Genomic DNA, 24,435 nt, shown 5'->3' with positions numbered 1-24,435 from the left:
CTTCCATTCCTGAAACTTCTGATGGTCTGGCTGGGGGTTAGAGGGGAAGCACAGAGATGACTCTCATGCTTGGAAATCTGGGTTCAGGCCTGCTAATTGGTAGGACAGGGGTTCTTCCAGGGTAAGAGAATAAAAATGGAGAGAACAGTCACATGGAAGTGGAAGGAAGAAATAATGACATCTCCTTAGTTTGAAGTTTTCACCATTAACAATAATCCCATAAACCCCAGAATGCTGTATGGACAATTATCACCTCCCTTCTACAAACAGGGATGGTGAAACTCAGATTGAGTAACTTAGTTGGAATTATGCAGCTAGCCAGTGGGGAGCAGGAACAGGAGCTCAGGTGGGCCTGCCTAGGACCTGCTTTGCTGCCTTGGAAGCACCATGTCTGAAACAAGACTAACTAGGTATGAATTCTGCCTCCACTACTTACTAGTTGGGCATTCTCTGCAGATGCTCAACCTCTCTGTGCTACTAAAAAATGGAGGTCCTAGGAGTCCCTAACTCATTGGGTTGCTGAGTAACTGAATTGAAACTCTGATGTGCTTAGTGCAGTACCCAGCATATAGAAAGGCAATGTAAATTTTTGGAAATAAACCCTGATGCCCATCAGATTGCACACACTGAGCAGAGAAAGTTCAGAAAGCATCCGGTACCCAGTGAAAAGGGCAGGCAAAAACACTTGAAAAAATGTAAAAGCCTTGGCCTTAGGGTGGAGGGAGAACCTTGGCTTCATCAGTGGTGAGGGAATGGCCTCATGTCAAAGCCTAATTAAGCTGCTCTGCCAGTTCGGTCTTAACTCCAGGACCAGACTCCAGACTTAGCAGTATGGGTCCCAAACCTCTCTCCCCACCGGCACTACCCCCACCCAGGCGATCCGGGTTTCCTGCCCGACTGAGGCCCCTGAGTGGAAGGAGGAGGGGTGGCATTTCCTGGCCAGGCCGAGGGCCGAGTCACCCTCTCATGGACGCTCGGACAACTCGCTGACCGACAGGCACCAGATGCTATTTCGGGCGGCGCCTGGCTAAGCGCTCAGTTTCCGTTTTTCCACCCACTGTCGGAAACTGGGGAAAGGAAGGGTGTAGACGTCACGAGCCCCCAGCCCCAGGCAGCCCCAGGTGGGGGTTTGGGGACTAGGTCGGGGACAGCAGACAGACTGTCAGAATCTTTGGAGATTCACGGAGAAGACCGCGTCTGTGCAGCGGAGGGGGATGGCGGACGCCACCTCCCGGCCCTGCAGACAGGGCACCCTCTGCAGTAGGATTGACAAGCCTTTCCACCTGTCCCTACTTCTTCAGGACAGCTCTTGAAGGTGTAGGGCAGGGTTATTTCATGCCTTGCAAATAATTCAACAGTCTGCAGGTGCCTCAAAGGTATCTAAATTCAAGGAGTTCAAAACCAAAAGCAGAACACCTCTCCCCTGCTCACTGGACTCCAGACAACTCCACCCCAACCATCTCAAGGAGGAAGCACCTTGCCCTAAGAAGACAGCCAGATTCCTGGATTCCTCCCTCCTTCTCTCCTGCAAAACCCAATTCCTTCAAACCCAGTTTTATCTCCAACATAAACACCACCTTCATCCCCCTTCTGTCTTCTCTTCTGCCAGCACCGACAACAAGCTCTAATTCTCCCTTTCCAGATCACCACACTGGCCCCAGAACTGGTCTTCCAGAATCCTTCCCATTCCAACTCCACACTGCAGCCAAAGAGTTTTCTAGAACAGCAAATCTCATCCTAAATAGCACACTGAGCCCTAAAAGCAAATGAACAAAAGGTTCCAAACAATCCTTAAATTGTCCATAGGCTCACAACATCCATATTGAACTCTTTTGTGTTCCTTTCATTAACTTACAGCCCTTTTGCTTCAGCTCTAGGTCCAGGCCTCATTTTCTTAGGGAAGCAGTCCCCAGATGGACTCTCCAATATGGTATTAGCAAATCTCTTTTTGCAGGGGCTTGCATACACGAAATGACTTACCCAAGGGTCCCACAGCCCAAGAGTGACAGATCTGGGATTCTAGCTTATAATTACAAGGATCTCGCTTTTTCTAGTAAATGACATAGCCATGCAAAGGCTTTATGTGTTTGGGGGTGGGGGAGGTTAGACTCTTTTACTCAGGACATAGGTGGCCCTTCCACCATGGGGTTCTGTGAAAGTTACCTGTGTCCACATGGCAGCTGACTTTCATCAGAGAACACAGGAGACAGGCTGCACTGAATTAACTGCACCTTCTCAGGGAGTCATCCACATGACCTTGGAGCAGCCCAAACTCAGGGAGGGAGGGACACAAATGAGTCCTTGACTGGGACTCAATCTATGACGGGACAGGCTAGGGGCTTTTCCACAGCTCTCACACTCCAAAAAGAGCTCAACTACCCATAGTAGAGGCACAAGCAGCCCGGCATGATGAGTAGAATTGTGACGGAATTGAACAATGAACTTGGTTACTGGCTTTTCTTTTGGGTCACTTAAGTTTTGGCCAATTCATATCTCTTTTTGCCTTAATTTTCTTCTCTTTGATGATACCCAGATTTCCCATGCAAGTGTGTATGATGTTTTCATGGACCATGGGCTAGGTGAGGTACATACATTATCGCCCACCACCACCATCTTTTAAAAGTCATTGAGTTATTCTCACAACTCTGTGGGGTAGAATTTATCTCCCTGTTTTACGGATGAGGAAAATGAGGTTTGGAGCTAAACGCTACAAATTCGAGCCTGTACTCCTTTTACTCCAACATGAAAGAATAAATTCAGAGACTCTTCATGGGTTGAGCCCCAATCACCCAGTTGGTACTGAACTCAAATTCGGTGCGGTATAGTTCTTGGTTCCTGCAATGAGTTGAACCCACTTCCCTCATCCCAAACTAAATTCTTAATGCCCCATTTTAGCTGAGATCTAGAAGACTCCTGGGCCAAATTTCCTTCAAACCCAGGCTCCACCACTCACTAGAAATGTAACACTGGGAAACGCTGCATTTTACTCTCTGTGCCACAGTTTCCTCATCTGTAAACTGAGAATAACAAAAGCACCAACTTCTGAGAACTGTTTATGAAAATTAAAAATATTTGTAGAGTACTTAGCACAGTGCTTCAGTAGCAAGATTAAAATGTTTGTTAAAAACCTTATGGGGGGCTGGGGATATAGCTCAGTTGGTAGAGTGCTTGCCTGTCAAGTACAAGGCCCTGGGTTCAATCCCCAGCACCACAAAAAAAAAAAAAAAAAAAAAAAAAAAAAAAAAAAAAAGGAAAAAGAAAAGAAAGAAAACCTTACAGGGGAGAGGTGATCCTGGGCTCTGGGCTACGCCTGAAATCAAGCAGAATGGACATTTTAATCTTCTATTGACATCAATCACTCCAAACCTCCTAGGGTCCCCCTGGGTTTCTTCTACTGACTCCATTTTAGAGCCAAAAGGGTAGAAGGCCAGAGAGGTGTTGGGGGGCTTTCTGAGATAAGGGGAACTGTCCGCTGAAATCTGGGTGTCTAATACACGGGAGAAAGAATGAATGAAGAAAGAAGGGTTGGAAGGTGATGTCTTGGGATGTCATGGTGGTCTTCAGAGGCACGGAGTGTTGGGGCGAGACTCGCTGAAGAAAAGTGTCTGGAAGGCCCAGGGAGTGACTGAGGTTGTAGGGAGTCTGGATTCGTGAGAGGTCGCGGGATGAGAAATGGGGCCGGATCCGCCGGTGGAAGGCAGCATGCTCGTTCTCTCGGTGGCGCATTCCGGAGCCGGTCCCAGCGCCGCGCAACCAGTTCCCACTCCCTCCGGTGAAATTGCCAAATTAAAATGAATCATTTGGCCCATAATGGCCGAGGCGCTTATCGGGGGCGGGCGGACCCGCGGCAGTGCCTTATCTCAGCGGCGCACACGGCCCCGGCGCGCCTCGGCCCATGCTAACGAGGCCTGGAACGTGAGCGGGATTAGAGCGCGGTGGGGCAGGAGCCGGGCGCGGGCTGGCGGGCGGGCGGGGGCGCGGGCTGCGGAGGGGCCGGGCCTCCACCGCCAAGGAGCTGGCCTCAAAATGGCCACACGCGTCCCCCCGTACGGAAAAACGTGAGCATTCTGGCCTTTTTCTGGGGGAGAAGCGACCTCCCGCCTCCCACGGAATTCCTCGTCAGTTTCTTCCCTCGCTCCCCACACCCGCAGAAGACGCCTGCGCTCCTTTTCCTGCAGTTTCTTTAGTTGGGGGGCATTTTCCACAGACACCCCCGCCCTCGCCGTCCCCCTCCCGCCTCCGAGACTCTCTTCCTTCCTTCCCCTTTTTCCTTACGCAATATACAGAAATGCGCGAGGCGGTGGTTGGTTTTCATTTCTTCTTCGTGGTTGTGTGCATGCGGTGGGATTGTGAGAGTGCGTGCGTGTGAGCTGTGGGCAATGTTGGCTGTTTCCGAGTGTGGTCTTTTTGGCGATAGGTTGTATGTCCCTGTGCAATGGTGCCTGCACTGTTTGAGTGTGTAGATTTGGACCCTCGAGGCCCTTCTGCCGTTTATTCGTTGTGTGTCATTCGCCCTTTTCCTTTCTCAACAGGGTTCGGGTTCTGCTGTTGGGTTGTGTGGTCCTGGCGATTGTGTTTGGGTGGTTTCGTTGTTATGTCGCGCCTGTGTGATCCTATGTTGGGATGTGTGTCCGTGAGTGATTGCATTTGACTGATTTCGTTGTGTCATGTTGGGCAGCGTGCGGGTCTGACCATGTCGGCTTGTGGGGCAGTGCTTGGTTGTGTTGATTTGCCTCCCTCCCATGGGGCTGGACCTTGTGTGGCCCTGTCCACACTGAGTTGTGTGTCTGTATGCCTGTGTCCTTTAGAGGTGCATTTGCAAATCGCTGGGGGCGGGAGTGGGGGAGGGTGAGCGAGAGATCCAGCACTGGTGGGGACGTCGGCATGGGGGCGGGGAGCGGGATTTCACATTTTATTCCAAATTATGATGTATTCGAGAGCCAGTGCTGGCTTGGATGGGCGGACAGAGCCCAATCGGCTGCTGCTCTGTCCGGAGGTCAGTCTGCGCCTCGGTGTTTGAAGGGTTCGTTGGTGAGTGGGAAGCTCTTGCAAGCTGGAAGCTGAGCAGCGCTCGCAGAGGCCCGCGCCTTCAAGCCGGCTGCCGCGGGCTTGGGTTCGCGCCGCACTCCGGCTTCGCCCTTTTCTGGTCAGTTTCACGGGTGCGGCCGGCCGCAGTGGTCTAGAAGAGAGGCCTGGTAAGGACAATGGATGCATTTTTCCAAGGCCTCGCGCCACGGGTGGGGGCCCTCGGGATCACCTCCTGGGGACATTTTCCTACCCTTTCCTCGATGAGCGATATTCCGTATGGGTCAGATGCCTGTCGCATGGGTGGCCACCACCGAGTTCGCGCTTCTCGGAAGAATGGGGTCAGTGTTGCCCTGACTGGAGAAGAAAGGATTTTGTTTTGCCAGTTGTTGTGATTGCCAATGTCATCATCATCATGATCATCATCATTAGCATTCTATTTTGATTAAAAATAATCGTCCAAAAGCGCGGCAGCAAGTCCCTTTAGCTTCTTTGGTGGGAGAACAAAGCCGCGCAGTCCTATTACCCCCGCCCTCCAGCTCTGTTTTCAAGTTGTTGGGTTTGGGGTAGGGAGAGAAAATGGAGGGGGTTGGACCGAGATTCAGTCATGAAGCAAACACAACCCCGAACTAACACACCGGGATGAGTGGGTTCCCCTCTTTCTTTCTTCCCCTTTTCCCATTTGGATTAGAAGAGGAGAAAGAAAATCTCCCGCACTGGATCGAAATTCAGGGAAGAATTATTCCTGTATTTCCATCAGAGTCACGGCAAAAGGAAGGAAGCCTTTGCAATTAATCCAAGACTTCGATGTGTGATGATAAACTGGACAATTTAGGCAAAACAAATTAAACAAAACCCACTGGGGGGGGGGTAAAAGCAAACTAAATCTGGCTACACCCTTAGAAACAGTATCTGGTTGGTTTTTAATCCTCCTTCCCTTTTGCCTGTTTATCACTGCAACAAATTACTAGAAACCCCCCCCCATTCTGCCTGTCTAAACCCTGAAAAATCGGAAATCGTATTGTAGGACTGGTGGCAGGGAAGAGGAAGAATTTACCCCTTTTATTTCTCTCTCCCTTACTTACCCTAACTTGCTCGCTCTTTCTTTCTTTCTCTCTCTCCCTCTTTTTCTCTTTCTCGTCAGGAGAGAGAAAAGAAAGGACCTGAATAGATCAGACCCCCCCCCCCCATTCTGACTCCGTTCCATTCCTTCAGGAAAGTAGAGCCCTTGGAATCGAGTTCTGGTTTCACTTTGGGCTGGAGATGGGTAGATGGGGGTCAGGAGAGTATTGTGGAGGAGGGGGTTGGATTTTGGTGTTCTGCACCACAGATAAGGGCCTGGAGACTCTATTCACCTTTCCCGACACATACCCCCACCCATCTACATCAGGCCGGGGAGTAGGTACCCCTATGCGCTGTGGCCAGGGCCTGGCTCTGGTTGCAGAGTATACCGGGTAGACACGTCCGTGCTTAGAAAACAAATTCGGCCATACTGAACCAGTCCGATCCCAGTTGGAGGGTACGAAAAAACGCTCTGGGCAGCCTGCCGGGAGGGGTTGTTGTTGTTGGACTAAATAGTTATTCCTGATTGGTCAGGCCTAGTGTTCATTTTTAAGGGGAGTGGGGGAGGCTCCAAACACCTGCAGGTTGGGGGCAGAAAGCAGTTCGTGGTTCCGTAGGCTGGTTGGTGGGGGACATGAGGTAACTCCCAGCCATTGACCCCCATTTTTCTCTCCCCTCCCTCTCGCCCTCCCTTTTTCTCTCCACCCCCATCGTTCCTGGAAACTCGCTTTGGGCGCGGCAGACCGCCCAGGACCACACCGCAGCCCAACTAACTGCTAGCCTTTCAGCGAGAGAGGGGGAAAGCAAAGACCCCTGGCCACAACCTTGACCCCTCTCCTCCAGCAGAGGAGTGAAGGTCCTGTTCAGAGGGGCCAGTCTCTCTAAATATGTCCCAGGTGAGTTTTTTTTTTTTTTTGGGGGGGGGGGTGGTGGGGGGTAAGTGTGAGTGTTGGAGAACAAAGTATCCAGGAAAGACTTGGGGTTCCCGCTTGAGGTGGGGAAGGCTCAGGAAGAGATGAGCCTGGTCTTATATTGAGTTGGGAATTCAGGTCTGACTGCCACTAGCTACTTCTGGCATCCAGCAGGGCTCTTTCCTTTTTCCGGCCTCCAGTAAAACCAGCTGGTTGAACTGAGTCCTCCTGCGGCTCTCATCCGTCTGGGTTCAGTGGACATTACACAAGGCCGGTAACTTTGTGGCGGCTATATCCGGGTGTTTTAGACTGTGCCTGGAGCTCCTGCAGGAAGAAGGCCCAAGCCATCCTGGCTTCTTGGGTGAGCCCTTGACACAGGGCCTGAGGCCTAGGGCCTGTAGTGCTGGAACAGCCTCCACTCGGTAGAAGCAGATACTGGTGGATTTGGGTTTGATGTGGATTCAGGCTCCCCAGAGTGTCCTGCTGGTGTTGATGCAGTAGGAGGGATTGGAGGCCAGTGTAAGGTGGTGGCTCTAGCCCTGGCCCTATGGAGGCTGTTTCATCTAAGAAATTCTCCATACCAGGGAATGGAGGGTTGGGACTAGAGATTGGGGACCTTCTTGTTTAGGCACACGCTGAAAGACTCTGCTGTTTGGCAACTGAGGTGTGAGGATTTGGTGTTGAGGGCTGCAAGCTGAATTTCTACTGCACAAAGAGAAGAATTGTCAAATAGTCCAGTGCCATTCTGTCCTAAACCTCCCCACTTCTCCATCCTCTCCAAATAAAAACGAATAAAAATCACCCAGGCTTTCCTTTCAGTAATCTTAACTGAAGCCAAGTGATGCAGTTTAGTCCTCAACAATCATAGGTGCTTATGAGTCATCTGATGGCTTTCTTCTCCTGGGTATGGACCCCTGACTGGAGTGATCCTGGGCTCAGAAGAGGTGGCTGGGTTTTCCTGAGTTCCAGGGGAGGGAGCAAGGAGAGGCCTCCCAGAGAGTCCCAGGGCTAATCTATGTCTCTCACAGGAAGCTTTGGATATATGGATATTTATAGGCATTTGGAGAGGAACACTGGGGCCAGGGTCAACTCATGTGGAATATATGCTCCTTTTGCCTCTCAGGAATTTGCTTTTACTGCTGCAGGGCAGAATTAATCAGCATATACATGTGTCATAAGAGAGTTTGAGCTCATTTGATTGGAGTGCACATCATTTGTCATTTAGAAGCTAGAGTTGAAGCACATGTCACTGGGTATACACTGATGGTGGTGACTTTGAAGTAGGGAGCCAACACCTGAGGGCTTGTACATTTCACTAAGAACTATATTTCTGGTGTATTTCAGCAAAGGTACGGTAGGAAAGCTAGGATGGCTGGTATGCTTTTGGTTCATTTCCAGTGGCCTGAGTGTCTTAGCTGTGGCATCCTGTGAATCCAAACCTTTTGTCTCCATTATAATCAAAAGCTCACTTTCAATGAAGCATTGTAGATGCACTGCCTTTGTTGACTGTGTACATCAAAACTTGGGGAATTTTATAATTTCCAGGCTAAGTGGGGGGCTGGCAGACCCAGCATAGGTGTGCAGTCTGAATCTCTGTTCTCTACCAGCTAGTGTGTGTGCTGGTAATTGAGCTGAATTCTGTAGGAAACTTGGGAAGGTTCAGTCAGTCTCCCTTCTGGGGAGGAAGGAACAGTTCTCAGATGACTCTGTCCAGAATATTGTGCAGTGGCAGAGTGGAGGAACTTGATGGCTGCCACAAATATTAGATGGACTCTGCTCTGAGCTGACTGGGACTTTGGTCTATTTCTGTTCTGCTTTAACATACCCCAGTTACATAACCCTGAGAGCAGAAAACTTATTTTAGACAATTTATGAAGTGTGTTAGTATGTTTTTATTAAAATAACTCACAAACATGCCCAAACTCTGGATTCTGAGTCTCATGATTTTTCTGTTAGGTCCTTTTTGGGATTTGTTTCTATCTGGGAAAGCTGGGTGATGAAAGACTTTAGAATACTCATGGGAAATAGAGTGGCTGTGGTTATCTTAGAGTGTGGTTGTGCAGGATAGAGGGAGTTTCTGGGTTCCAGTGTATATATAGGACAATAACACAAAGTGAGATCAGAGTTCTATTTCTTAGAGAACACCAAGATGGGAAAGTGGGGACTGGAAGCATTCAAGGGCCTTCTTGATACCTCATCCTGATTTTGGAGTGGAGATCAGATCCTATAGGCCTCTTTGAATGTCTAGGCTTCATATCATCTCAGTCAGTCTTCCCTTACTGCTGAGTCCCACTGAGCAGAATAGGATGAAGCATATAGGTCTGTAGTGCCAGAATCATCTTAATCCCAGCACCATCTTTGTCTCTTGGTGACCCATCTTCTGTGTATCTGGGTAGGAGCAATTCAACAGTGCACTGAATACAGGGTGAATTTGCTCAGCACAACCAGGTGAATGTGTATTTGGGGGGTGTGGAACAATTTCTTTGGATTATTTTTTTTTTTTTACAGCGTTGGCGGAGAGAACACCAGTCCCTACAGGGACTAATGAAATTCCCTACTTCCACCTCCCAGGTTTCTGGGTGTATGTGTGCGGGGTGTGTATGTGTGTGTCCCTCCGGCGGCTGAGGGAGGGTGTTGCAGAGAGGTGAAGGGCTGTTCCGAAAGCACCCCAACCGTACATGACAGATTCCCCGCCAAAACCAAAAGCGGGGCGGGAAGAACACGGGTCGGGGATTTGTTCCCTCCTCTTCCCTTGCGGCTTGAGAAGGGGCACGGGGTGCCCTTTTACTCCTCTTTGTACGTTTCCTTCCTCCTTTTATTCCCTTCGGTTTTCTTTTCTTCCAGTGTATCTGCCTTCTTTCTCCATTTGTGTCCTTTTGGCCCTCAGTCTCTGTGCCTCCCTGGCACTCCCCCTCCTCCCAGTGCAGATAAGCCCTTTTCCTTGGGCCGCAGACCCGCCTGGCTTTCAGGTCCCCAGGATCGAGGACTGGGGTGTGTGTCTTCTTGGCGCTAAGTTTGCGTCTCAGGCCTCTGTGCGCGAGTTCCTCTCTGCCCGGCAGCTCTCTGCGGCTGGGCTGGGGGCTGTTGTCAGAGCGGCCGTCCGCTTGTCTGTCTGTATACCCGCAGGATGACCGAGCGGCCGCCGAGCGAGGCGGCACGCAGTGACCCCCCGCTAGAGGGACGGGAAGCGGCCGAGGCCCGCATGGCCCCCCCGCACCTGGTCCTGCTGAACGGCGTCACCAAGGAGACGAGCCGCGCGGCCCCAGCCGAGCCCCCGGTCATCGAGCTGGGTGCTCGCGGCGGCCCGGGGGGCGGCCCCGCCGGTGGGGGCGGCGCCGCGAGAGACTTAAAGGGCCGAGACGCGGCGGCGGCCGAAGCGCGCCATCGGGTGCCCACCACCGAGCTGTGCAGACCTCCCGGACCCGCCCCGGCGCCCGCGCCCACCTCGGCCCCGGCGGAGCTGCCAGGCGACGGCCGCATGGTGCAGCTGAGCCCGCCAGCGCTGGCGGCCCCCGGCGGCCCCGGCCGAGCTCTGCTCTACAGCCTCAGCCAGCCGCTGGCTTCACTCGGCAGGTGAGCGGCTGCAGCAGCTGGGCTCCCCGTCTGTACGTGGGAGCCGACTACTCTCCTGGCTGTGGATCGCGGGAAGGGACGTGTCGTTTGGAACCTCGGGGAGTAGGAGCCAGAAGCTGGAGCCGGTGTGAGAACATAGGAAAGAAGCCTGCTTCGAGAGAGCTAGGGAGCGTGTGTGTGGCTGCGAGATAGATGTGACTTGCGGCGTGCACATCGGCGTGTAAGGAAGCCTTCAGTGGTGCACGCTTGAGACTGTGTGAGAGTAATTGCATTGTGTGCTGGGTGGTGGTAGTGTGGGTGGGTGGGGGGGTCCTCTGTATGTGAGTCCCTGGCAAATGTGTCTGAATGAGCTCCTCTGTGAGAGAGGTGGTGTTTGCTGCTGAGTGTGTGAAATGCTGGAAGGTGTAGCCCTAGGTGGACAGGCAAGAGAGAAGGATATGGGGGGGCGAATAAATCCTTGATGGAGTCTGCCCTAGCCCCTCGGCCCCCAGCTGTGGTACCTGGCTTAGTTTGTACTGTAGGTGTGAGGGAACAGGCTTCCCTGCTGGGTTACTGCGAAGTTGCAGGGAGGATGCCGGGTCAGGATGGGAGGGGAAGAGCAGGCAGGGTAGAGTGCAGGACAGGCCGTGAGGAAGCGGGAGAGAACCGCGAGTGGGTGATGGGGGAGAGCCATCGGTAGGGGAGCAAGTTGGAGGCGATGAGTCAGGGTTTCCTGTGCGTGGTGGCATCGGAGGGCGGGGCAGAGGGGGCGCTGGTGAAGGTGGGGTGAGTTTGGTAGGAGGGAACATCATGCCCCTTTGTGGTGCAGGAGTTGCTTACCATCAGGTGTTCAGGCCACAACTGCCTGTATAGGTACCTGTTTGGGAGTGAAGGTGTCCGTGTGGTTTGTGTGCTTTCTAGGGGAGGAGAGTGTGTGTATGTGTTCATTTTTTTGTGTTTGCTCTGTGAGTTCACCTCTGTGTGTGTGTGTGTGTGTGTGTGTGTGTGTGTGTGTAAAATTCATCTTTCAAATTCAAGTGTGAAAGGAGCAGGGTTTCCTTCCAGGAGTGAGGGGATCAAGGACAGGTGGGGAAGATCTTTCTCTCATTCGGAGAGAAAGGAGCTCTTTCTCTCATTCGCCCAATGTGTGATCTTGTGATTTGCCTGCTCCCTCCACAGCGGTTTCTTTGGGGAGCCTGATGCCTTTCCCATGTTCACCACTAACAATCGAGTGAAGAGGAGACCCTCCCCCTACGAGATGGAGATTACTGATGGTGAGTTTCCCCTGTCCTCACCTCTGTACCCTACCCCTCTCGCTGGTTAGAGACCTGTGGAGGAGGAATATCTGGACTACGTAGGTGTCCCACATAGGTGGGCAGGTCACCTCGGAACCTCAAACTGTCAAAACCCTTTTCCTTGGAACTGAGCTGGAGTGAGGTGAAGACATAGGTAAGGCTGGGAGGGTTGAACTCATACCCTGGAAGGAGGGAACATAGGAGAGGGACTTAGAGTGGTGTATTTCCTACAGCTACAGAGTCAGTTCTAGTCCCCACTCTCGGCTCCTTTCCTACCTTCTGGCAAGGATCCTGAGGAAGGCAGGAACAATCTACTCTAACCCCTGACCTCTCAGGGAGTCCCTGCTCCTCTCCTCAATGCCTCTTTGGAGTCTGGAGTCTGCTCCTGCCTGAAATTGCACCTCTAAGGGCCCTACATTGTGTCCCACCCTTACCTATCTTTTGTTCCACATTCTGGGCTGAGACCTGGAGTTCTTCTTGGCATCACAGATTCTATTCTGGCCCAGAGAGGCCTCAGGACTTCTGTGAACTACCCGAGTATTCTTTGGTCCTGAACTTGATTGGGAGATTTGGAGGACCCCTGTCTTCCTCCCAAAATTGACCTGATGTAACTGGGTCCCAACACCAGGACAGAAGAGTGGGATCTTCAGAGCCGAGGGAGTTTGAGCAAGTCACTAGAGTTTGCAAGGCTTCAGCCTGGCTGGGGCTCCTGGAAGAAGGGCCCTGGGGCCTTAGGAGAGCCGGGACTTATGCTGGGAGCTGGCAAATGGTGTGTGTGTGTGTGTGTGTGTGTGTGTGTGTGTGTATAGAGTGCTTGAGCTTCCTGGATAGTGGCCTCTGTGGGGTTTGGGAGAGAAGTAGGCTAGATTCTAACAACAGAACAAACCTCAGAAGTCCAAGACTGCCTGGGTCAAGGGCATATGGGACCAAGAGGGAAGGGTGATGGGGTGCTGTTGGATTAGAGCTTAGGAGAACTGGGGGTACCAAATTGGAAGTAGGCAAGACCAACCATGAAGTTCCTCAGGGAAGAGGCAGAAGAACCAGGTAAGAGGGTTGGGGAAGTGCAGGAGCATAGGAAAGTCATTGTCCGTAAATGTTACCAGTGTGTACTAAGCACCTACTCAGTGCCAGGCCAGAGAGAGACAGAGGATGCCAGAAGGATGAACAGACAAGGAAAGAGGAAGGAATGTTTGTGTATGTGTACTTGTGTGTGTGTGTGTGTGTGGTGCCTCAGGGAAGGACCCAGAGAGGAATAGTTAGACATATAGGTATAGGGAGGGGTGGGAGTGCAGGACATGTCCCTGGGACTTAGAAACCAGAGACTGAACCAAGAGTCCATAGAAGTAGAACCAGTACAAGTTCTAGAATCAGGACTTATGGATTCTTATTGCTAAATTTTTCTGAGCCAAAGTTCCTTGTAAATGGGGTGAATAATAGTTTCCTTCCAGATTGTTCAGAGAGTATGATGGAGAAAAATGTTTTCAGGGCCTGGCTCAGAGCAGGTGCTGAGGACATGTGAGTGCTCACCCTCTCCCCTCCCTTCCTGTGCTGGTCAGAAAGCTGTGGAGGGATTTGAGGGACAGTAAGCACCTTCCATTGAAACTGGGACTGCCTAACAGGTCACACTTGAACATTTAGCACAGTACTTTGCATACTGTAAGTGTTCCATATGTGTGTTCTGGTGGCTGCTTCTGCTCTGCAAGCCTTAGTACCAGGATGCTAGAGACGATTGGGTTACGCTTTAAGCAATGCATTGTAGACAGGGAGACTGAGGCAGTCCTCCAAAGCCTGTCTGAAGCCTAAGACCATGACCATGCATGGCTGTCTCTCCTCACCTCTTCTTGGGCAGGGAGCCCACAGGGTAATTTCTTTCCCTTCAGGGCTCTACTTTCCCTTCATTCCTCCCTCCTCCCATCTCAATGATTAGTTACTCAGGAAACCTGTACTAAAGCCCCTACTCTGTGCTTTCCATCACCCCTATAATAAAATCCTTACACTTTACCACAGGGCCCTGTGGGATCTGAGTCCTGCCTACTCCAATATTCCAGCCAGGCTAGCTTAAGCCCTTTTCCGCCTCTGGGGCTATGCACATGACACTCTGGACTGTGTACATGACATCCCCTCTGCTTGGACACTCTTCTTCCTTTCTCTTCCTGTGCCTGGCTGACTTCATTTCAGCTTTAAGTTTTTACCTTATACATGTCATCACATCAGAAAGACATTTTCCAGGCACCTTCACAAAGAGTAGTAGTAGCTCTTTTCTGTCTTTTACTTATTATTTGGCCCCCTGATTTTTTTTTTTTTTACTACTTGTTTATTGTCTCTCATACCTTCCAAATGTAAGCTTCATGAGGGCAGGAGTATATTTGTTCACCATTATGTCTTAATGCCTAGCACAGTACCTGAGTTGTTAGTAAAAATTTGATTAATGGCTAGTAATAGCTAACACAAATTGAATGTTTAAACTGAGGCAGGCTGTGTTAAGGACATTACCTGCATGAGGCATCAAACCTACCTAATAATTTTTCTTATGACTTTACTTACCAGTACTCTCTCCATTTTATGGATGAAGAAGCTAAGGCACAGAGTTTAAGGGCCTTGCCCAGAGGGACTTGTCTAGTGAACAGTTCAATTCAGGAATTGAATCTAGAGGGTCTGGCTCTACTCTGTCTTGCTACATAATGCTCTTAGCACAAGTGACTGATGAAATGAATGACATACCGTCTCAAATTCTGCACAACCCTGAGACGGTGCCAAGCACAGAAACATATATAACAATCAAGAGTGATGGGGACAAAGGAGCAGTAGGGACATAGGGTTTTGTTAGATGGGTCTGGAGGGTTGAAGGAAGATCCCAGAGGAGGTGACATGAACTGAACTCAGAATATGAGTCTCCTGAGTAACAACAACAACAACAAAAAGGCATTCTGGGTCTCTGAATCCTTCCAGTGAATGGAGAGTCCTTTGAGGGGGTAAATCTCAGCTTGTTTTCCTAACCTGTGTCCTCCTACCCTCCAGGTCCCCACACGAAAGTAGTGCGGCGGATATTCACCAACAGCCGGGAGCGATGGCGGCAGCAGAATGTGAATGGGGCCTTTGCTGAGCTCCGCAAGCTGATCCCCACGCATCCCCCAGACAAGAAGCTCAGCAAAAATGAGATCCTCCGCCTAGCTATGAAGTACATCAACTTCCTGGCCAAGCTGCTTAATGACCAGGAGGAGGAGGGCACCCAGCGGGCCAAGCCTGGCAAGGACCCCGTGGTGGGGGCGGGCGGAGGCGGGGGTGGAACAGGGGTTGGCGCTCCTCCAGATGACCTCCTGCAGGACGTGCTTTCCCCCAACTCCAGCTGCGGCAGCTCCCTGGACGGGGCAGCCAGCCCGGACAGCTACACCGAGGAGCCGGCACCCAAGCACACGGCCCGCAGCCTCCATTCTGCCCTGCTGCCTGCCAGTGATGGGGCTGGTCCCCGGTGATGGGTCTGGGGTCACCCAGGACCAACTGGGAGAGGACCCCTAGGCCACTGGGATAGTGAGCTTTAGGGCAAGTGAGATGAGAAACAGGGCAATGGACTTTATGAAATTCCCTTGTGCTCTGAACTTTGGGAAGCCCTAAGGCTGGCTTTTCTGTTTCCTGCCTCAGTAGGAGAACAGGAAAATGGAGCAAAGTGGTAGGTACTTTTTCTGAAGATGGCACGGTCTTCCCCCTTCCCCAAACCCTAAGACTTCCTAAGAGAGAGGCTCAAGTGTCACTGTTTGGCCTGGAGTTTGGAGCCTTGTCTTGGCTGACACCTGGAGTTGTCTGCTGTGTCATCTGAGGTATCCAGCAGTCTCTGCCTTGCCATTAGCCCCTCCCAAGCTGGCTGGGTGTATTTTGTGGCTGCTTCTGTCCAAATATATAGGTACCCAGTGGCTGCCCATTTCTTGAGCCCTGTCTTCACCCAGGCCCATGTTGATCCATCCAGCTTGCCAGCTGCTGCGGAGAGTCACAAGCCTTGAGGTGCCTTCTTCAGGGCCTGGTTGAAGAAGTTGGCCATTGGACAGCCTGCCCTGGACTAGCTGGGCCAGAGGGTCAGGAAACCCAGTAGCCCTTACTTCTTGCCCTGGGGATCAAAGTTCTTTCTCCCCACTGAGACTTGCCTTCCTATCCTGTGGTTGTGGAGCTGGAGTCTGCAGCCTTGAGCATGCCCTGTTGGGCTTTGTGTGAAGGCAAAGAAAGGGAAAATGATATGAGAGTGAAAATGAGCAAGAGATTTTGGGTATGTGGGCTTCGAAACCTGCTCATCCCTGTTTGTGCTGGTGAGCAAATGCCAGTGTGCTAGTAGGCACCTGTTGGTGCTGAGAGGAGAAGGGCAGCCCCATGCACATTCTGCTAGAAGCTTAGAAGGTGTTCCCTGCTGCAAGATGTCTGCTAATAGTCTGGTCTTCTGAATGAATTGAGCACAAACTGTCCTATGAATTATTTGTATTTAAATTTTTTTTTTCTTAATTCAGTTATTGGTGGAATCTTTAGGTCTGGATATGACCCAGGACACAACCCCATTTCTAGGGCATGGGAAATCCAATCAGAGACCAGGCCCTGGCTAAACATATGCACATTCATCTAGCAGAACTTTAAGTACCCTGTGATTGTGCAGCTTTTAGTCATCAAGGGTGTGTAGGGGAGGTTGGTGTATTGCAACAGAAGTGTCCCCTCCAAAAGTTGTACATGACACTTTTGTAAATCAAATCCTTATCCTTCATGTTTTAAAGAAATAACTACTGCAAGTTCTTTTGTGTAGTGAAGAATCCTTTTGTAGTGTGAACGACTACCCCTTTGTTTATCCCCGTGTCAATCCAGGTGGTGGGACATAGTTTTCTGCCTGTGATGCATTTCTAAGCCCATGAAACAAACTGCACAAAAGTCCTCTGTATTTGTCATTGTACTTTAAGTCACCCCAGCCCTTTCCCACCAGGCTCTGCTTTTGAGGTCAGAGAAAATATCCTGTCATGCAAGAACCCATCACTGTGGCTGTTGGAAAGCGCCTTTCCTGTTCTGAGTTTCGGCCCAGTAGCTTACCCCCGCTGTGATGAGGCCTCCAGTACAGCCCTATGCAGAAAAGAAATGATCCAAGCTCCCCTCCCTTCCTTTTAAGTTGTGAGGTCCAATTCTTGGCCATGGGGACAATATGGTTGATCATAGAAGCACGCTGACTCTCCATCTCACTTCAAACACCCCAAATCATATTTTGATGAACACTAGGGTTGGTTCTTTGCCAATGCTTAGAAGTTTCTGTCAGGAGTCTCACCTATGTAAAAATGGAGCAACTGTCCTGGGCTCTAAGGCTGTGTTTGCTTCTCAGTGGATTAACCTTGACGTGGGAATGAAAGTGGTTACGTGTGGATGAGTGGTTGGGTGGATGGGTTTTGTGAGATGGGTCACACATTCTATTGGGAACTCAAGAATCCAGTTCCCCTTTCTCTTAGACTTGCAGCATGACTGGGATAAGGTACCCAAGTGTCAGTTTTTCATAAATACCCTGGCTTGTCCTGTCTCCTAGGGCAGCTGTGTGGATTGAATGCAGTTGTGAAACTGGAAGTGTTTTGAGACCACAAAGCTGTTGCCGGCTGGGGTGTAGCTCAGTGGTAGAGCACTTTCCTAGCATGCTCAAGGTCCTGGGTTCCATCCCCAGAACTAGGAAAAAAAAATACATATCTCTGTTTCCCTCAGTACCAATCCTGCTGTGGGGTTCCCAGCCTGAGTCCAGGCCTGGGGAGTGAACGAGTGGGTAATTTAAGTTTTTTTTACACCACTTTTGCCTGATTTATCCAGACCCTCCTCATTTCTCCAGATTGTCTGAATTTCTGTCTCATTCCAAGGCAAGGGACAGGAGTGAGAGAGGAAAAGAGATTTGGGAACATGGGCAGGCTATGTAAAATGTAATGGGGCTACCCACAAAGAGGCCTGGACAGAGAAGAGCTTGGTTTTAGGTCTTTGTAAGAACTAAAGAAGATCTATAATTTCTATTTCCATCTTTTGTACTCCAGGGCTTTCTCTTTCTTTGCCTCTTTCTTGCCCATGAAGAAATGGCAACACTCCAAGAATATCCATAATATCTGTGCGAAAAGGAAAAAAAAAATGTAAAGTTCAACATTTTGAGGCAAACAAAGATGAATGTAACTAGAGGGAATCCCATCTTTTAAGAAGAACTCACACAGTTTTATTTGTAGTGGCAAATGACAAGATGGTACAACCTTTATCCTTTTCTAAAAATAAAGCAAAGGGCACAACATCTATAGTCAGCCGACAGCTCTATCGGCCATTTGGGTGGGTCTCTCCGTACTTGTGATTTCAGTGGTACGTGACCCTCTGCCGAGGCTTGCCCCTGCCTGTGTACATAGTGCCGTGTTTCCGTGGGCGGGCCCAGCACTTTCGGTCAATGTTGTACTGTATGTGATGAATTGCGTTGGTCTCTGCGTTTTTCTGCAGAAGAGGAGTAACCACTCCGGTACCTTGACCTTTGTACAGCCTAGAGGCCAACACTGTGGGTGTGTGACTAGCAAAAAAACCCATGTGGTGATGATGATGTGTGTACATATATAAGGTTATATGGGGAAGATTTCTAAATAAAAGTTTTACAAAGGGGCTGGACTTTTTTGCTTGCACTTTGCACCCCTAGGCCTGAGAATTGGGATATTAAATGGAAAAGGATGGCAAGAACCTGCTTCCTCTGAAATGGAGTTTTCAGGACTCAGCTGTCCTTTCAGGAAGTGGGAGGCAGGGGCAGGACTAGTGGGGAGGAGGGAGGCTCCCCACTGAGTGTTTCCATTCTCCTCCTGCCTGGGTCTAGCAGAGGAGGCCTATTTCCTCAGCATCCTGCACCTAATGTTGGAAGTATTGGGCAGCTCTGAAGACAGGCCCTCTCTGTTGGCTCAGCTTCCATAGCTGGGGCAGTAACTTCCAGCATAGGTTCAGGACCAATTAGGGTGTTGCCATGGGAGGGCCCCAGTTACCTGGTGACTCATAGGAGCCTGCAGCTCCTACTTCTGGCTCTTGAGGACTGGGGGCTCAGAGACAGGCCGAAGACTTAGGAAGCCTCAAGTGGAGGCCCTGTGGTGGTATCCATATTACCTGGGAGGGCTGTCCTGGAGGTTTGGGAATGGGAATGTGGTTGGAGGCAGGGATTCTGAGTCTGGAGGAGGTCACTGCATGTGGACCGTTTGATTATTGAGGACTTCAGTAGGGTGGGCTCGTGGCTCATGCAACTAAATGTTCATCCTCCCTTCTCTCATTTGCTTTTTTTTTTTTTAAGTTATAGATGAATACAATACTTTTATTTTATTTATTTATTTTTATGTGGTGCTGAGGATCAAACCCAATGCCTCACACGTACTAGGCAAGGGCTCTACCACTGAGCTACAACCTCAGCCCCTCTCATTTGCTTTTTAAAAAGCATTGATTTATTTATTTACACTGGTTAGTGAACTCAAGGACATTAATCATTAAGTATACCCCTGAGCTATATCCCCAGGTCTTTTTATTTTTGATCAATTAATTATTTATTTTTGGTACTGGGGATTGAACCCAGGGGTGCTTTACCACTGATCTATATCCTTTTTAAATTTTTTATTTTGAGACAGGGGCTCACTATGTTGCTCAGGGCCTCACTAATTTGCTGAGACTGACCTTGAACTTGCCATCCTCCTGCCTCAGCCTCCTGAGGCACTGAGATTATAGGCATGTGCCATAGTGCCTGGCTATTTCTTTTATCTGAGACAAGGTCTTGCTAAGTTGTTCAGGTTGGACTCAAATTTGTGATTTTCCTGCCACAGACTCTTGAGTAGCTGGGATTATAAATGTGTGTCACTGTGCCTAACCAAAAAGCATTTATTGATCACTTGCTATATTCCAGGGGTAGGAACCTAACCCTGAACAAAACAAAGAATCCTATTCTTGTGGATCCTAAATTCTAGTAGAGAAGACAGTGAACATACAGACATAACTATAAGGATATGTTGGTTATATAATAAGTGAGAAAGTAATCAGTACAAATGCAAAAGGTCATGCTAAAAGGGAAATTGAGGGCCTCAGAAGTAACTCTGGCTCCTTTGCAGTGAGCCTATTCATCTTGCTAGGCTTTGGTCTTAGCAGCTCCTGTCCTCTGGGAGCTTCAAACCATTGCTAGGAAGGCAAAGACAGGATTGGACTCGGGATCATACTCTATGCTCTGGCCTTTAGGGAAGTGCCTCCATTTTTGAAAGACTATCTGTGCTCTCTCTGACCCGGTACATGGAGGTCCCTGGGTAGAGAGTATGGTGAGATTTGGCCCTGGGCTGGTTGGGAACTGGCTATGGATCTTAGGTTCACAGGCTTGAGAAGCAACAGGATGAAGGGATCTGCCATGACAGGAGGGAGAACATAGTGTTCAAGACTAGTACAGAATGGCGTTCAGGGTGGAGGGAAGTGGTCAGTCAAGTCCTATGCAGTTGAGTGGTCTAGCAAGCAAAGTTCTGAACATGTCGGTTGGGTTTAGTGACATGGAGGATACTGATGCCTGGGTGGGAGCACACCAGGGAAGAAGTGGAGGTAGCAGCTGGACTGTCCCGGACTAAAGAAGAGGGGAGCACCCAACCCAGGAGGACTTTTCCCAGGAGAGTGTAAGGCCTTCCATGTCACTAGGGGAGGAAGAACCTGTGAACTCTATAGCCACCAAGAGAGAGACTATGAGGTTACAGAATATCCCAGCTGGCCTGGCCTTTGGAAGTCATCCGGGCTACTGTTCACATCTCTAGATGGGGAGCCTGAGCTCCAGAGAGGAAAAGAATCCAGGACCACGTATTCTATAGTGATGTGGGGGGGGGGGGCAGGATCAGGACACCTGCCTCCCAGGACAGTGCTGTCCTTGAGGCACTAGGAGCCTGTCTCCCACTGGGAAAGGGCTGCACCTGAGGCCTTCCTGAAGTGGGCTGCTGGTCTACCCAGCCCATTCTCACCACTCCCTGGTTCTCTTAGCTGCTGCTATATACTCCTCCTTTCTCTTCCAGACCACATTATTTTATTGTTCTATAACCTTCCAGATCATAGAACATAGCTGTTCCCAGAACAGCTCACCCATCCTCTCCTCCCACCCTCCTTTCATTTGGTTGACTTGTTCTCAACCTTCAGGAAGCTGTCCTGATTCCATGGGGCCAGTGGCCTCCTGACCCTACAGTCCCTCTATTGTCTTAGTCCTTTCCATCCTGTGTTGTCCAATATTTGGACAAAGGTTTACTTTTCTGCTTTCCCACTGAAATATGAGCCCTTTGAAGGTGAGACCAAGTCTGATTTATACCTTTGCCCTCAGAGCCTTAGGGTACACCTGGCACAGGTTCCTTTCAATATTCACCTGGTGAAGCACTTTCCAGGTGGTCAGTCTCCCAGTTCAGTTCTGAGGCCAGCAGGAAGGAGTGTGGAGATGGGTGGGAAGTGAGCCATTCCTATACAGGTGCTGGCTCCAGTGTCTTCTGTCTGCAACCACGCCCCTGGGCTGGTCAGGGGCAGGTGGACAACTCTGCTCTGCACTGGCAGAGATGTTTGGGCTGCCTCTTTTGTTGAAGGGGGAGCTTTCTGGGGCTGGGCTGCAGCAGTCTGGTTATCATAGGCCTGGTGGGGAGGTATGGAGTGATGAAGATGGGGGGATGGTGCTTATCCAACCCACTCACAGCGGCCTTCTCTCGCCTTCCCTGTTTGCAAAACAACTAACTGTTTCCCAGCAGCCAGCACTGCCCTCCCACTCCACTGCTCCTATGAGCCAGGAAACTTGGGGACACAGGTTCTGGTGCCTGGCAGTGTCCAGCAGCAGAAGCTTGGCAATCATGAGTCAGAATAAGGAAAGGGATACTTCAGGATCACCTGGGGGTGGGTCAGGGAGGACAGGAGGCCTAGAGAGGGGAAGGGTCTGTGTTCAGGAAGGAAGAAGAGACAGCCAGTATAGTTGGTGTTCTTAGAACAGATGGGTCCAGGCTTTGGGAGTAATGGCAGCTCAGATTGTCCCAGCAATCTGCTTAGGAGCAATCCAGGAGCAATCCCGCGGACAGTGGATAACTGCAGTGGCTGACCAGAAGACAGGATCAGTAGGTGGTGAGGATGGTTGATGTGGAACCACTTCATGAAGGGTGGGGTTGGCACGGATGGGAGTGAGTAGAAAAGGCAGCTGGACCACAGAGTGAGTCTGCTCTTTGGGATCAGAATCATCTGGATTTAAGTTCCAGCACTGCTACTTAGTGTACTGGCTGTGTGACTTTGGTGAGTCACTTTACCTCTCTGAGTTTCAGTTTCTTCATCTGCTAAATGATGATATTAACACTCATGATCCCAGGACTGTCTTGGGATTTCAAAATGATGTTTGTAAAGTTCTGCGATTTATAGAAAGGAGCCATCATTTTTCCTGGAAATGAAGTTGGTATGGAGCTGTCCTTGGGAATGGCAGAAGAGAGAGAGGAAAGAGAGGACAGGATGCTGGAACATTAGTCATCCCAGCAGCAGGACTTCCTCTGGGCCTGCCCCAGGCTCAGAAATGCTAGGGATCCAGCAAGGGACCACCTTGCCCTTGTCCTCAGGGGCTCACAGGCTGGGTAGAAGTGGGGCATGGGGGAATGGATGCAGAACATTAGAATCCCTAGAGACAAGTGCTGTGAGAGACAGTGGCTGTGGAAGACAGTTGTGGGCAGCAGAGGCCTTGAGTCAATGTTTGCTGAACTGAAGGGGCCTGAGGAATAGGCTGTGGAAGGCTTCCTGGAGGAGATGCCACCACTGTCCCAAGCTCCAGCATCTCTCAATGGTGGAGGCAACTGCTCTGAGGATGATGTCTCCCTTCCTGGATCTTGTACTCCTGCCCAGGCCACCTGGAGTCAGGCGGGGCTGGGCTGCTGGAGCTAATGATGGCACTCTGACGTTGCTTCTGGCTCCTGCTTTCTCTCTCTACCTTTCCCCACTTGCTTGGTCCGAGCCCTGCCTCCCTCCCCAGCTCCTGGCCTTCTCTGTCCACACAATAACAGGATGTGATCCGTTCGAAGAGAGGAAGTGGGGAGGACGGGCAGTGCTGATAGCGCCGTTCTGACTCTCCACTCTTCCCCTCCCCTGTGGACCAGCCCTGTAGCTGCCTCCTCCTGGGCCTTGTCCAGCCTCCCCGTGGGTCCAGCAGGGATAAGTGTGAGATCTTCAGAACCATGCAGGCTTGTTGAAGCCTATGGGGAGATACGCACTGGCTACACCCTCTGCAGGGCCTGCCTTCCTGGACAAGTAGTTTTGGAGCTGCTGGAACCTGACTGTGTGTGGACCAATCCTTCTGCCTTCACATTAGCAGGGCTTCACCTGCCCTACTGCTTCCCCAGGTCCCAGTGGGCCTGATCTAAATCAGTGGGTGATAGAATTCATCACAAGGCCCTTCTCAAAAACTGGGGGGTCTTGCACAGCATCTGAGACAGTCTGCACAGGGGAGGAAACTGAAGCTCAGAAAGGCAAGGGACTTGTCTAAACTCAGTGTGAACTGGGAGCTAGCAGGAGCTAAAAAAGGCCAGTGCTAACTTTAAGAACCTTCTGGGATGATGGAAGATATAACTGCTTATCTAATATGGTAGCCACAAGCCACCCAGAGCATGTGAGTACCTGAAGTATGACTATTGCAACCAAGTACTGAATTTTTAATTTTGTTTAATTTGAATTAACATAAATGCCACATGTGGTTAGTGGCTGCCATATTGGACAAAACAGCATTAGACTGTGATTCATTAAGTCACTGTTCATTTATTGTCTCCTTTGTTGAGCTGAGCAGTACTAGGGACATAGATCAGTTGGGTAGTTGCAGCCATGTGTTTAGTACTGCCCTTGAGGTCAACCAGGGGAGAATCTGAATCACCTAGGGGTCATGGAGGCTTCCCAGAGGAAAGTGGTTCTTGAAGGATATGAAGGAATTGATCAGATGTGCAGACAGCAATGTTGTTTGCGTAGCAAGAGTGGCATGAACAGAAGCATAGGTTTGGGAAGAGCAGGATGTTCTCTGGAGGCTGCTGTCTGGGTGGCTCATGAGATGTGTGTGGTGGAAGTGTTGGAGCTGGACAGGACTTGGGGCCAGGTCACTAGAGGCCTTGGCTACTGTGAAGGTGATGAGGAGTCACTGAGGGTTGTTAGCAAGTAGGAGGATAGTCAGGTCTATGTTTTAGGGACCCTGGGGTAGCCATAGGGGCCAGAGTGGAGTCAGGGAGACCAACGAGGAGTCAGAGAGCCACAGTCACCACACCAAAGACCTGTGTGGCAACAAACTGGGAGGAGCTTCCTGTTGCTGCCGAATCATAGAGACTGGGCACACTTATTACTAGAATGTGAAGGCAAGGGGCTCAGGAGAGCCTGAAATTGTCTTAAAACCAAGCCCCAAACAGCTCTTTTTTTTTTTTTTTTTTTTCTTTTTCCCCAGTCCACTTCCCCAACCTATCTCCCTTTGCCACCATTTGACTGCATTCCTGTGAAAACCCACCAGTGCCCTAGTGGGGACTGAAGTCTAGGTGCTAGAGTGTCAGAAGAGATTTTATATGGATCTTCAGTAAGAGCAGTTTGGGGAGAGTGGGGCTGAGGCTCCT

General features: G+C 50.4%; 1 protein-coding gene across 3 annotated transcripts; it reads left to right on the top strand.

Moving 5' to 3' along the window:
* The first annotated feature begins 4,008 nt into the window (after positions 1–4,008).
* On the top strand, positions 4,009–18,466 carry TAL1 (TAL bHLH transcription factor 1, erythroid differentiation factor). 3 transcript variants are annotated; one of them, XM_079154958.1, is made up of 5 exons: positions 4,009–4,058; positions 6,830–6,983; positions 10,125–10,571; positions 11,730–11,824; positions 14,864–18,466. In XM_079154958.1, exons 3-5 carry the CDS (start codon positions 10,126–10,128, stop codon positions 15,316–15,318), a joined length of 996 nt encoding a protein of 331 aa, XP_079011084.1. In that variant the 5' UTR covers positions 4,009–4,058; positions 6,830–6,983; position 10,125; the 3' UTR covers positions 15,319–18,466. The 3 variants fall into 3 exon arrangements, with proteins under 3 accessions (XP_079011084.1, XP_079011083.1, XP_079011082.1); XM_079154957.1 differs by lacking the exon at positions 4,009–4,058 and adding an exon at positions 5,192–6,544; XM_079154956.1 differs by lacking the exon at positions 4,009–4,058 and having other exon boundaries at positions 5,192–6,983.
* Positions 18,467–24,435: the final 5,969 nt, after the last annotated feature.

The sequence above is a fragment of the Sciurus vulgaris genome (genome assembly GCF_902686455.1).
Source record: "Sciurus vulgaris genome assembly, chromosome: 1".
In the NCBI taxonomy this organism is placed as follows: Eukaryota; Metazoa; Chordata; class Mammalia; order Rodentia; family Sciuridae; genus Sciurus; species Sciurus vulgaris.
This window is presented reverse-complemented; position numbering and strand designations above follow the sequence as displayed.

What these genes read in the sequence shown, in the direction of transcription:
- TAL1 (XM_079154958.1), top strand. Translation starts at nt 10,126, where the DNA reads ATGACCGAGCGGCCGCCGAGCGAGGCGGCACGCAGTGACCCCCCGCTA. An exon ending in CCGCTGGCTTCACTCGGCAG is followed by an intron (nt 10,572 to 11,729) that starts GTGAGCGGCTGC and finishes CTCCCTCCACAG; the next exon opens with CGGTTTCTTTGGGGAGCCTG. An exon ending in CGAGATGGAGATTACTGATG is followed by an intron (nt 11,825 to 14,863) that starts GTGAGTTTCCCC and finishes CCTACCCTCCAG; the next exon opens with GTCCCCACACGAAAGTAGTG.